This window comes from Aquarana catesbeiana, linkage group LG13, assembly GCF_042186555.1.
Source record: "Aquarana catesbeiana isolate 2022-GZ linkage group LG13, ASM4218655v1, whole genome shotgun sequence".
Classification (NCBI taxonomy): Eukaryota; Metazoa; Chordata; class Amphibia; order Anura; family Ranidae; genus Aquarana; species Aquarana catesbeiana.
In genome coordinates this window covers 206,464,098-206,478,317 of record NC_133336.1, presented here as the reverse complement: position 1 = coordinate 206,478,317, position 14,220 = coordinate 206,464,098, and the positions used below count along the sequence as shown (strand labels likewise).

The following is a 14,220-nucleotide window of genomic DNA, read 5'->3' as shown; positions in this document are numbered from 1 at the left end:
GTGCAGGGGGGACCGTCACCATGGAGGGGTGAGTGCGGGGGGGACCGTCACCATGGAGGGGTGAGTGCAGGAGAACCTGGGGGGTCTTAATGTGTTTGTTTGTTTTTTACATTTTACTTTTTTTAAATGACAAAAATATATATATATATATATATATATATATATATATATATATATATATTTGGGGGGGTTCTTTGGTGAGATAGCAGAGGTCTAAACAGACCCCCATATCTATTTTGAGACCGAGAAAGGGACTGAAGATAGTCCTTTTCTCTGTATCACTTTAGTTGAATGGAATCTGTATAGAGATTCCATTCATTCATAAACTGACAGTCTGATACATAGTAATGCCCTGTACACACGATCGGACATTCCGACATCAAAATCCATGGATTTATTTCTCAATTTATTATGTATTGAATGAGTGATTGACTGTTGTAGCCATCACTTCCTGTTTGTCATAGCTTTTGTGATGTTGGAAATAAAAGCAAGGCGGACTGCAAAGAGAGGCAGAGATGCGGAGATGAGAACGTAAGAATGTGGTGATGTCTGTTTACTGGGGAATGGGGAACCAGAGGGGAGACATACGATCAAAAGGTACGTTATATTATTAAGACGCAGATGGGTGCTTATTAGCACAGGAGATATGGCTGTGTGCAGAGCTTACAGCCAAATTTCTCTAACACAATTAACTACCTGGAATACCTAGGTTGGGTCCTCAACCCAGAGAGATCTTCTTTAACCCCTTCCCGACCGGCTCCTGTAGATATCCGTCTGCAGAATGGCATGGCTGCACAAAGTAACGTACCCATACGTTACTTTGAATTTGCCTCCGTGTGTGCGGGAGCTCCGTGAGTCGGGTCCCTGGAAAACCCGCGATCGCCTCACGGGGAGGACGAACGGGGAGATGCTGATGTAAACAGCATCTTCCCGTTCTGCCTAGTGACAGTGTCACTGATCTCTGCTCCCTGTCATGGGGAGCAGAGATCAATGATGTGCCACACACAGCCCATCCCCCCTACAATTAGAAACACATCCCTAGTACTGACTTAACCCCTTCACTGCCAGTGTCATTTAAATAGGAATCAGTGCATTTGTATAGCACTGATTGCTGTTTAAATGACAATGGTCCCAAAAATGTGTCAAAAATGTCCGACATGTCCGCCATAATGTTGCAGTCACAATAAAAATTGCTGATCGCCGCCATTACTAGTAAAAAAATTATTAATAAAAATGCCATAAAACTATCCAATATTTTGTAAACGCTATAACTTTTGCGCAAACCAATCAATAAACGCTTATTGCAATTTTTTTTTTACCAAAAATATGTAGAAGAATATGTATCGGTCTAAACTGAGAAAAAAATGTTTTTTTATATATTTTTTGGTGATATTTATTATAGCAAAATGTAAAAAATAATGCGTTTTTTTTTTCAAAATTGTCGCTCTTATTTTGTTTATAGCGCAAAAAATAAAAATTGCAGAGATGATCAAATACCACCAAAAGAAAGCTCTATTTGTAGGGAAAAAAGGACGTCAATTTTGTTTCGGAGCCACGTCGCACGACCGCGCAATTGTCAGTTAAAGCGACGCAGTGCTGAATCGCAAAAAGTGCTCTGGTCAGGAAGGGGGTAAATCCTTCTGGGGCTGAAGTGGTTAAAAAACATTAAGAAGACTTATGCCCTGTACACACGATCGGACATTGATCAGACATTCCGACAACAAAATCCATCTGATTTTTTCCGACGGATGTTGGCTCAAACTTGTTTTGCATACACACGGTCACACAAAAGTTGTCGGAAATTCCGAATGTCAACAACGCAGTGACGTACAAGACGTACGACGAGCCGAGAAAAATGAAGTTCAATAGCTAGTGCGGCTCTTCTGCTTGATTCTGAGCATGCATGGCACTTTGTGCGTTGGAATTGAGTACACATGATCAGAATTTACGACAACGGATTTTGACGGAAAATTTGAGATCCAGATCTCAAATTTTGTGTGACAGAAATTCCGAAGGAAAATGTCCGATGGAGCATACACATGGTCGGAATTTCCGACAACAAGCTCCCATCGAACATTTCCTGTCAGAAAATCTGACCGTGTGTATGGGGCATATTTCTTGCAGTGTGCATAACAGAGCGATTACAGTGATTGCTGCATGCGCCTAGGGTGCCACACTTAGGGGATGGTAAACACATGTTTACCAAGCCCCGATAAGCCCAAACATCACCCCTATAGCTTCCCCACCGTAATCCCCAACCTGTCAGCTTACTGGAGCAGAAGCTGTGGGAGGGGAGGGAGAGATGCCGCCAGAGTAGGGATGGATCAGGGTGTGGGGGGAAGTATTGGGGGGCTATCTGAGTGATGGGGGGACACATCGGGACCCCCCAAGCCCCCAGCAGCACCTGAAGCCGGCAGGAGCGGCAGAGGAGGGGTGCCGGATTATGATGGGGGCTGCAGGGGATCAGATTTTGGGGGATCAGATCAGGTGTGGGGGGGTCAGTGCTAGGGAGGGGAGAAGGGGGTTGAAGGGGAGAGGAGAGTGGGGGGAGTAGTTTTAGGTGGAAGGGAGGTGCGGGAGGTAGAGAGGCTGGGGACAGGGAAGCGGCAGCATGGAGGGGGTCACATTAGGGATTAATAACTCTGATCAGTGGGTTGTAATCCACTGATCAGAGTTATAGAATTGTTCAGCAGAGTCTTCTGAACAATTCTGATATAAGATTATGTCATTGAAGTGACTATAAGATTATAGGAGAGGGAGAAAAGAGGTCCGTACCCCGTACTGACATGGACACCTGCAGGCCCTTTTGTAGGTCCGTACGGCAGACGGACTTGGCAGTGAAAGGGTTAAAGTGTACATAATACTGAATTTAAAGAGGTGTTATGGACGAAATTTTAATTTTTAGATATGAATCCTCCTATAATCCTCATGCTTAATGTATTCTAGTAAAGGATGGCTGTAAACGAAGGTCCGTTTTGTATTTTTACACCATTGATTTCTTACTTTTGTAAGTCCCAGCAGGCCACCGCCATCTCATGTGTGGGCATCTGAAGCCGGACTGTATCTCTTCCTGTATTCCATGCATGCTGGTTACCCAGCATGCACCTCTCTGATATATCTGCACAGAAAGAAGGGATAACATTTACAATTAGCATCTTTAAAAAAAGTAATTACCTTTTGCAGGAGCTGCCCCAAATTGCCCCCATCAAATTTCCTCCGACAAAATTGCCACATCATACTGCCCCATCACAATTGCTCCCATCAAAACTGACCCATCATCCTCACTGTCCCCATCAAATTGCCCCATCACACTGCCACCATCAAAATTGCCCCAACAAAACTGCCCCATCATACTGCCCCCATCAAATCTGCCTCCATCAAAATTGCCCCATCATACTGCCCCATCAAATTGCCCCATCAAAGTGCCCCATCATACTGCCCCATCATACTGCCCCATCATATTGCTCCATCAAAACTGCTCTCATCAAAACTGCCCCATCAAATTGCCCCCATCAAAACTGCCCCAAAATACTGCCACCATCAAAATTGCCCCATCATATTGCCCTTATCAAAACTGCCCCATCAATTTGCCCCATCCTACTGCCCCATCATACTGCCCCATCAAAATTGCCCCCATCATACTGCCCCATCAAAACTGCCCCATCATACTGCCCCCATCAAAACTGCCCCCATCAAAATTGCGCAATCATACTGCCCCATCAAATTCCCCCATCATGATGCCCATCATACCTGCCCCATCATATTGCCCCCATCAAAACTGCCTTTATTAAAACTGCCCCATCATACTGCCACCATCAAAATTGCCCCCATCATACTGCCCCTTCATGCTGCCACCATCAAAATTGCCCCATCATACTGCCCCATCAAAACTGCCCCCATTAAATTGTGCCCATTAAATTTCCCCATCATACTGCCACCATCAAAATTGCCCCATCAAAACTGCCCCATCATACTGCCCCCATCAAAACTGCCCCCATCAAAATTGCGCAATCATACTGCCCCATCAAATTCCCCCATCATGATGCCCATCATACCTGCCCCATCATATTGCCCCCATCAAAACTGCCTTTATTAAAACTGCCCCATCATACTGCCACCATCAAAATTGCCCCATAATATTGCCCCTATCAAAACTGCCCCATCAATTTGCCCCATCCTACTGCCCCATCAAAATTGCCCCCATCATACTGCCCCTTCAAAATTGCCCCATCAAAACTACCCCCATCAAAATCGCCTCATCAAAACTGCCCCATCATGCTGCCACCATCAAAATTGCCCCATCATACTGCCCCATCAAAACTGCCCCTTCAAAACTGCCCCATCATAATGCCCCCATCAAAACTGCCCTATCATCAAAACTGTCCCCATCAATTTGCCCTATCATACTGCCACCATCAAAATTGCCCCATCATACTGCCCCATCAAAATTTCCCCATCAAAACTGCCCCATCATACTGCCCCCATCAAAATTGCCCAATCATACTGCCCCATCAAATTCCCCCCATCATACTGCCCCATCATATTGCCCCATCAAATTGTCCCCATCATACTGCCCCATCATACTGCCACCATCAAAATTGCCCCCATCATACTGCCCCATCAAATTGCCCCATCAAACTGCCCCATCAAATTGTCCCCATCCTACTGCCCCCATCATACTGCCCCATCAAAAATGCCCCATCAAAATTGCCTCATCAAAACTGCCACCATCAAAATTGCCACCATCAAGTCTGCCCTATCAAAACTGCCCCATCATATTGCCCCCAACAAAATTGCCCCCATCATACTGCCTCATCAAAACTGCCCCCATCATACTGCCCCATCTAAATTGCCCCCATCAAAATTGCCCCATCATACTGCCCCATCAAACCTGCCCCCATCAAACTGCCCCATCAATATTGCCCCATCAAAATTGACCCATCATACTGCCACCATCAAAATTGCCCTATCATACTGCCACCATCAACATTGCCCCATCAAAATTGCCCCATCAAAACTGCCCCCATCAAAATACCCCATCATACTGCCACCATCACAATTGCCCCCATCATACTGCCCCATCAAAACTGCCCCATCATATTGCCCTCATCAAAACTGCCCCATCAAAACTCCCCCATCAAATTGCCCCATCATACTGCCCCATCAAAATTACCCCATCATACTGCCCCATCAAAATTGCCCCCATCAAAAATGCCCCATCAAAATTGCCCCCATCAAAAATGCCCCATCAAAACTGTCCCCATCAATTTGCCCCCATCAAATTGCCCCATCATACTGCCACCATCATACTGCCCCATTATACTGCCCCATCAAAACTGCCCCATCAAAACTGCCCCCATCAAAATAACTCCATTAAAACTGCCCCATCATATTGCCCCTATCAAAACTGCCCCATCAAACTGCCCCCATCAAATTGCCCCATCATACTTCCCCCATCAAAACTACCCCCATCAAAACTGCCCTATCATATTGCCCCCATCAAATTGCCCCATCAAAACTGCCCCATTATTTTGCTCCCATCAAAACTGCCCCATAAAATTGCCCCCATCATACTGCCCCATCAAAATTGTGTCATCATACTGCCCCATCAAAACTGCCCCATCAAAACTGTCCCATCATACTGCCCCATCATAAAAACTGCCCCATCATCAAAACTGCCCCCATCAAATTGCACCATCATACTGGCCCCATCAAAATTGCCCCATCAAAATTGCCCCATAATACTGCCCCATCAAAACTGCCCCATCATACTGCCCCATCAAAACTGCCTTATGAAAACTGCCCCATCATATTGCCCATATCAAAATTGCCCCATCATACTGCCCCATCAAAACTGCCCCCATCATACTGCCCCATCAATTCTGCCTTATCAAAACTGCCCCATCACATTGCCCATATCAAAATTGCCCCATCATACTGCCCCATCATACTGCCCCATCAAAACTGCCCTATCAAAAAAATAATTTTATTATATATATTTGGCAACTTGGAGTGAGTGGTCTATGCCCCTGTTGAAGACCCCTAGGTCGAAACGCGTCGGGTACATACACCACTCTCTTTGTTGCCCATTTGTTTTTATCCACCGTGATCACGCTTTTATTTGTGTATGGTCGTTTTTGTCAATAAAAACACCCTTTTTTATCTGCACCATGTGGAGGCACATTCTTTTTGTTTCCACATTTACCGCATGAGATCCTTTCCCTCCAACTGCTCCTTTCGGGGGACCGTTTGTGAAACTTCTGATGCACGCTGGGACGGTTCGGTGTGAGGACGGTTCGCTGTGAGGACCCATCCGGTTGCTGGCCGAGATCCATACAGACCACAATACAAGCGATTGGCGATTCCTGAGCTCCCATTCCACGTCATTTGTGACAAAATGCGCATGCGATTCCCTGTCGCTGACATGGGAATCCACAGGATCTGGTAAGAGGCTTTTTTGTACTTTCTCTGAATGACCCATTGGGACCCAGTTTCTCGGTTGGGAAGTCGCTGCATGATGCCAGGTGTTTTCTGACAACTACCAGACCATCACCACCCCTTGGAGTACTTACACCTCCTGTGCGGTTGGACATTCACATCCATCTATGGACGTTTGTGTTTCAAGGCACCTGTGGTCAATTAGTGATTTCTTTACTGTTTCACCATTTTAAAGACCTATGTTCATTTGTACATGCGCTGCATTTTTCCATATGCCTATTTTGTTGTTTTTGTCAAACTGTATGCAGCAGCTTTTATTCTACTGGTTAGCGCAGTGTTTTCTATATGCCCCCATCAAATTGCCCCATCAAAACTGCCCCATTATTTTGCTCTCATCAAAACTGCCCCATAAAATTGCCCCCATCATACTGCCCCATCAAAATTGTGTCATCATACTGCCCCATCAAAACTGCCCCATCATACTGCCCCATCATAAAAACTGCCCCATCATCAAAACTGCCCCCATCAAATTGCACCATCATACTGGCCCCATCAAAATTGCTCCATCAAAATTGCTCCATCAAAATTGCCCCATCAAAATTGCCCCATAATACTGCCCCATCAAAACTGCCCCATCATACTGCCCCATCAAAACTGCCTTATCAAAACTGCCCCATCATATTGCCCATATCAAAATTGCCCTATCATACTGCCCCATCAAAACTGCCCCCATCATACTGCCCCATCAATTCTGCCCTATCAAAACTGCCCCATCACATTGCCCGTATCAAAATTGCCCCATCATACTGCCCCATCATACTGCCCCATCAAAACTGCCACCATCAGAATTGCCCCATCAAATTGCCCCGTCAAAACTGCCCCCATTAAAACTGTCCCATGAAAACTGCCATCTATCCTTTGATCACCAGTGGTGAGAAGAACTAGAAGATATCTCTATATTGAAGCTCTTATTTGGTGTTTGTAACTGTCACATTGGACTTTCTATATTGCTTTGTATTGTTTTTTGTTACTGATTTTGGAAATCTATTATTATGTTTTTCCACTGAAGACATCATTTTATATCTGTAACCAAATCAAGATATTTATTTATCACTGTGATCGCCATTTCCTTTCTTTCATGGTTTTCAGGTAATAAAGTATAGAAAACCTGAACTGTTGAGGGCTGTGTGTTCTCTGTCATAAGAGGTATTTAGGGGACAAGTATATCCGGTATTTTTCTGTACTTGTCATGTCTTTATGAGGATAAAAAGTGTTTATATATTGCTGAGAAAATAAATCTCTGTTCTCCAGTAATATGGATGACCACACAAAGTAATCTGTATTGTAATCATTTCACATGAAAATGTAGTAATGCTAAAACCATACTAATATTATGATCAATACAGAAGAAAATGATATCAACATTCTTGACTTCTCCTGATCCATAAAATATTTTCATTATATTTCCAGATATTCAGGAAAAGCACAAACAATATCTAATGGAGAAGACTGAGACTCTGGTGGAGCATAGACCCCCAGGAACTACCCTGGAACCACAAAGATTCCTCATCAATGATCGTTATGTGGATCTGATTGTAGTCTCCACCGATCAGTTCAGGGAACGTTCCCAGAATGAGATAATAGAGACTGGGGTAAAACATGAGGAATGCTTGAAGGAAACACAAACTAGACTGGAACACATTTCCCCCAACAAGCTGTTCCGATGGAACCGCCAGTCACAATGTGTACCACATGCAGTAATGGTGAGCGGAGTGCCAGGAATAGGGAAGACCACACTGATGCAGAAGTTTGTCTATGACTGGGTGACCGGAAAACACTACCAGAGATTTGCCTTTCTCTTCTTCTTTAGATTCCGGGACCTTAATAGACTGGGAGAGGTCAGCTTGGAGGAGATGATTCTTCGTCAATATCCATATCTGGAGAGTCAGATTGGAGATATTTTACAAGATCCAGAAAGACTTCTGATTATATTTGATGGATTAGATGAAAGTATTCACCAAATGGATTTCAGATCAAGTAAACTGTCCAATCCAAAACAGAGATCACATTTTGGTGAGATTGTGGTCAGTTTGGTGAGGCAAAGTCTTCTTAAGGGTTGCTCTGTACTGATAACCAGCCGCCCAACCAGACTGACATCAGTTGATACCCGTGTTTTCCAGAGAATAGCTGAAATCATGGGATTTCTCCATGGAGACAGACGGATCTTCTTCAATAATTTCTTTGGAAATGAGGAATTATCAGAGAAGGCTTTTCATTATGTGGAGGAGAATGACACGCTGTACACTTTCTGTTATATCCCATCATACTGCTGGATCATCTGTACAGTGTTATCAATGTGCTTCAGATCCCAACCAACAATCACCGATCAGCTGATGACATCATTACCCAAAACCATGACACAACTCTTTGTGACTTTTGTCTCCAACATTCTGGCCAATCACAGCCAGATTAAAGATGGTGGTCATATTGCCCGGGAACTGCTGACCTCTATTGGGTGGATGGCAGAACATGGAGTCATGAATCACATGATTGTATTTGATGAGCGTCATCTGGAGTCATTCAGTGTGAGAAATGATAATCATGTCTTTTCCTCTTTCATGATGGAATCTGGTCAGCCTCCCGATGTGGATTACACCTTCTTACATCTCACTCTTCAGGAGTTTTTTGCTGCTTTAGTCCACTTTATGAACAATAATCCTGACAAATTACAGAAAACACTTGATGAGGCTGAATCTTACAAAGACGGCCGTGCTGAAATATTCCTCCGTTTCCTCTGCGGTCTCTCAGACTCTTCTACTAGATCCATGTTAAAGTCTCATGTGGGAGAATTGTCTACTCAGGCTGCCAGACATGTCATCACCTGGATCCAGAAGAAAATACCAAAACAAAGATCTGACAAGAGAAAACTTCTTAATGTATTCTACTATCTCTATGAGAGCAGGAATAAGGATCTGGTGGCACAATGTATTGGATCAAACAAAGTTGACTTTTCTTATGTCCCCCTCAGCCCTCTGGACTGCTCTGTGCTGTCTTTTATCCTTCAATCCTGCAGAGAGACAGAAGTAGATCTACATTCATGTAATATTCAGAATGAAGGATTGAGGAAACTTATACCGGCTCTACACAATATCAAGAGTTTGAGGTAAATATTTAACCTGAATAATCACATTGCTGTAATAATTTGGTATTTTCAGGTGTTTTTCCAGAGAAATGACTAATTATCGGTGTGATTTGTTTTCTGTTATATGCAGACTGTACACATCTATTTATCTGAATACATCAGATAAGACGTAAAGTGAATGTAAACCCTCACATATACCCAGTGAAGGGAACAGCCTCAGATGATACAAAGAGATGAAACAAATCTTCCTACATACGTTGTACATGTATATCTGCTGTCTCCAGCTTTATACACTGTTTAGAAAGTGAACATGGTGTTAGATTATTTTCTTCCTGTTCCAGCACTAGGTGTGGAGTCTGGGCATACACTGTGTGTGAGATGATTGGAGGAAAGGCACACACCCCCCTCCACATAGGCAGAGGAAGGAAGAAACATGCAGAGCTGTAATGTGAATAGACAAGCTCTCTGCTAATCTATTTATAGCACTCGCCCCGACACAAATTTCCAGCTACTTTTATCTCCTGTGTCAAAGAGCTTGTCAGAAGTTATCATGCTGATAACAGAGGAATGAAGCAGCAGAAAGACACTGGACACAGGGCTTTGAAGAAAGATGAGTAAACACTACAGATATATGTGCCCAGGTCAATTTTCAGGAATGGGGTTTACACCCACTTCAACTAAAGGCAAAACATTTTTTTTTTTTTTTTTTGGATACAGCAAAGGAAGGTTAAAGGGTGGGAATACCACCAACAACCCTCTCCATCTAATGCTGACAGCTATGTACTGTAATTTTGACCTACAACGCCCTCTGGAGGTAACATGTGGTAGGTCGTTGTAACCAAAAGAGAAATACATTTCTTATGAAATTTTGAATGTTACCCAGAAAGAAGAGATGAATGAAGTTGGCTTTTACCTTTTTGATTGATAGAAAACCGATCAGGGTGGGTTCAGTGCATGGTAAAAAGTGGATGTGAATGAATATATGTGAATAAACCAGTGTGCTTTAGGTTACTTTCACACGGCTCTGTATCAAAAACTTACAAAAAATGCATATGAGTTTTTGCTGCAGTTTTGCAGTGGTTTTCCTGTATTGTTACATTTAACATAACACATGATGTGTTTTTGCCACTTTTGTGTTGTCCCCATATCACTTCCCACTATCCAAATACAATTTCCAGTGTGACTATGCAGTGCTACTTGCTTGCACGTTTGATGTGACTTTGATGCAACTTCAATGCTACTTTAGAAGTTCTCGAACCTGGGTTCACAAATTGCATGACAAGGGAAATCGTATTATATTCAATGATGTCCCTCTGATCATCTCAGCACAGTGCAATTTTGGAAAAGGTTCCTGGTGGACTTCAGTGTGAATTCAGCCCCATAGCCTTTTATGTTGTCTCACAAAAGTCACATTAGCATAGATAAGAAGCATTCCTTTACACTTTGATGGATCAGTGTTTTTCTAACCCTCACCTCTCCTCCCTGGTCATCCTTCATCCATTGATTTTGATACAGCTGCGATTTTGAAGCCTTCCCTGGATCCTTCATTCGACCCTTTGAAAAAACCCTCCACTCTGGTTGATCTATGTACATTGCAGGGATTGTAACAAACTTTGCTGCAGATTCATAGCTTTTGTTATTCTGAAGAAATTGCTGTTTGTCCATGTGCAGAGTGAATGTGAATGGGAGTGATTTTATAATTATCAATCAGCTGCTGCACTTCCAGGGCTCTAATAAGGAAAGTGGCAGGGTCTGCATCTCTTTAGACGTGATTTCCCTTTGGCAGTGTCTCTCCAAAAATGACATTTTTGTTGCCCCACCGCTTTACCCACGTGCTCACCTGTCCCACCACTGTAGTCCCCTGTACATTGCCCCACATACAACCCTGCTCTTCTGTCCCACCACTGTAACCCCATGCTCATCTGTCTCACCAATGCACCTCCATTCACATCTGCCCCACTGATCTACCCCCTGCTCTTCTGTCCCACCGCTGAACCCCCTTCTCATCTGCCCCACCACTGTACCTCCCTGCACATCTGCTCCACCGACGTATCCCGACGTATCCCCAGGCTCTTCTGTCTCACTACTGAATCACCTTCTCATCTGTCCTAACACTGAACCCATCTGCTCATCTGCCCCAAAACTGTAACCCACTTTCTCATCTGCCCCACCAGTGTACCTCCTGCATATCTGTCTCACCTCTGTTCCCCCTGCTCATCTGCCCCACCAATGTACCTCCTTTCTCCTCTGCCCCACCACTGTACCCCCTGTACATCTGCCCCACCTCTGTACCCCCTGCTCTTCTGCCCAACAACTGTAACCCCCTACTCATCTGTCCCACCAATGCACCTTCTTTCACATCTCCCCCACTGATCTACCCCCCTGCTCTTCTGTCCCACCGCTGAACCCCCTTCTCATCTACCCCAACACTGAACCCCCCTGCTTATCTTTCCCACAGCTGAACCCCCTTATTATCTGCCCCATCACTGTACCCCCTGCTTTTCTGTCCCACCGCTAAACCCCTTCTCATCCTTCCCACCACTGTACCCCCTTGCTCTTCTGTCCCACCACTGTTACCCCACTGCTCATCTACCTCATCAAAGTACCCCTTTTTTCATCTGCCCCACCACTGTACCTCACTGCACATCTGCTTCACCGACGTATCCCCATGCTCTTTTGTCTCACTACTGAATCACCTTCTCATCTGTCCTAACACTGAACCCATCTGCTCATCTGCCCCACCACTGTAACCCGCTTTCTCATCTGCCCCACCAATGTACCTCCTGCACAGCTGTCTCACCTCTGTACCCCCTGCTCTACTGCCCCACCTGTGTTTCCCCTGCTCATCTGTCCCACCAATACAACTCCTTTCACATCTGCCCCACTGCTCTACCCTCCTGCTTTTCTGTCCCACCACTGAACCCTCTTCGCATATGGCCACACACTGAGCCCCCCTGCTCATCTGTCCCATCACTGTAGCCCCCTGCTTTTCTGTCCCATTGCTGAAGCCCCTTATCATCTCTTCCACCACTGTACCTCCTGAACATCTGCCCCATTGATGTACCCTCCTGCTCTTCTGTCCCACCTCTGAACCCCTTCTGCTCATTTTCCCCACCGCTGTACCCTCCTTCTCATCTGCTCCACCGCTGTACCCTCGTCTCATCTATGACATGCGTGATTTGCAGAGTGGTGAAAGGAAGCAGACATGAGACACATCTACCTGTCCTGACACACTCATCCTGCTGATCCAACTCTTGCATCCAGCCCACATGCTTGTATGGGATGTATGGGATGTATGGGATGTATGGGATGTATGGGATCATCCCATACATCCCATTGGGATGTATGTAATGTTACATACAAGCATATGGATAGGATGCACAATGATGAGCTCAGGTCAGGGGTATTTTCTGAAAGCAGTGGGCCTGTGTGCAGGATCATAAGATGGGCCCCCACAGCTGAGAAAAAGTGCAGCACAGCAAAAGTTGGGTTTGATTTTCATTGCGCTGAATACTGTCTGTAACTTAAAGGGACACAGAGTGCAGAGGGGTTCAGTAGTAAGTGACACAGAGTGCAGAGGGGTTCAGTAGTAAGTGACACAGAGTGCCGGGGTTCAGTAGTAAGTGACACAGAGTGCCGGGGTTCAGTAGTGACGCAGAGGAATAATTTCAACAAAGTTCCCAGAAGCTCAACAGTAATTCCACAAACTGTCACCTGATTGTGGTTTTCTTAATCACAGTGAAATCTCTTCTTTCTGAGATTAGTAGTGGCAACTAGGGATGAGCCGAACACCCCCCTGTTTGGTTCGCACCAGAACATGCGAACAGGCAAAAAATGTGTTCGAACACGCGAACACAGTTAAAGTCTATGGGACACAAACATGAATAATCAAAAGTGCTAATTTTAAAGGCTTATATGCATGGTATTGTCATAAAAAGTGTTTGGGGACCTGGGTCCTGCCCCAGGGGACATGGATCAATGCAAAAAAAGTTTTAAAAATGGACGTTTTTTTCGGGAGCAGTGATTTTAATAATGCTTAAAGTGAAACAATAAAAGTGTAATATCCCTTTAAATTTCGTACCTGGGGGGTGCCTATAGTATGCCTGTAAAGGGGCGCATGTTTCCCGTGTTTAGAACAGTCTGACAGCAAAATGACATTTCAAAGGAAAAAAAGTAATTTAAAACTACTCGTGGCTATAAATGTATTGCCGGTCCGACAATACACATAGAAGTTAAAAACGGCATGGGAATCCCCCACAGGGGAACCCCGAACCAAAATTTTAAAAAAAATTGACGTGGGGGTCCCCCTAAATTCCATACCAGGCCCTTCAGGTCTGGTATGGATATTAAGGGGAACCCCGGCCAAAATAAAAAAAAAATGAAGAAGATGAAGGAAGATAGAAGATAGAAGAAAGAAGAAGCATTTAAATAAAGGAATTGTCAAAAACTGTCTCTTGTCATTGTTAACATTTTTGACAGTTTCTTTTAGTGAAATGGTAGGGGTACTTTTGTAACCCCTTACCATTTCACACAGGGGGGGGCCGGGATCTGGGGGTCCCCTTGTTAAAGGGGGCTTCCAGATTCTGATAAGCCCCCCGTCGCAGACCCCCACAACCACCGGCTAGGGTTGTGGAGATGAG

At 44.6% G+C, this 14,220-nt stretch overlaps 1 protein-coding gene across 1 annotated transcript in view; it reads left to right on the top strand.

Moving 5' to 3' along the window:
• LOC141116657 (NACHT, LRR and PYD domains-containing protein 3-like) overlaps positions 1-9,753 on the top strand; it is a 44,398-nt gene extending 34,645 nt beyond the window's left edge. Inside the window, exons 4-5 of the mRNA XM_073609050.1 lie at positions 7,909-9,601; positions 9,711-9,753. Coding sequence (XP_073465151.1) covers positions 7,909-9,601; positions 9,711-9,753 — 1,736 coding nt within the window. The remainder of the gene's footprint in view (positions 1-7,908; positions 9,602-9,710) is intronic.
• Positions 9,754-14,220: the final 4,467 nt, after the last annotated feature.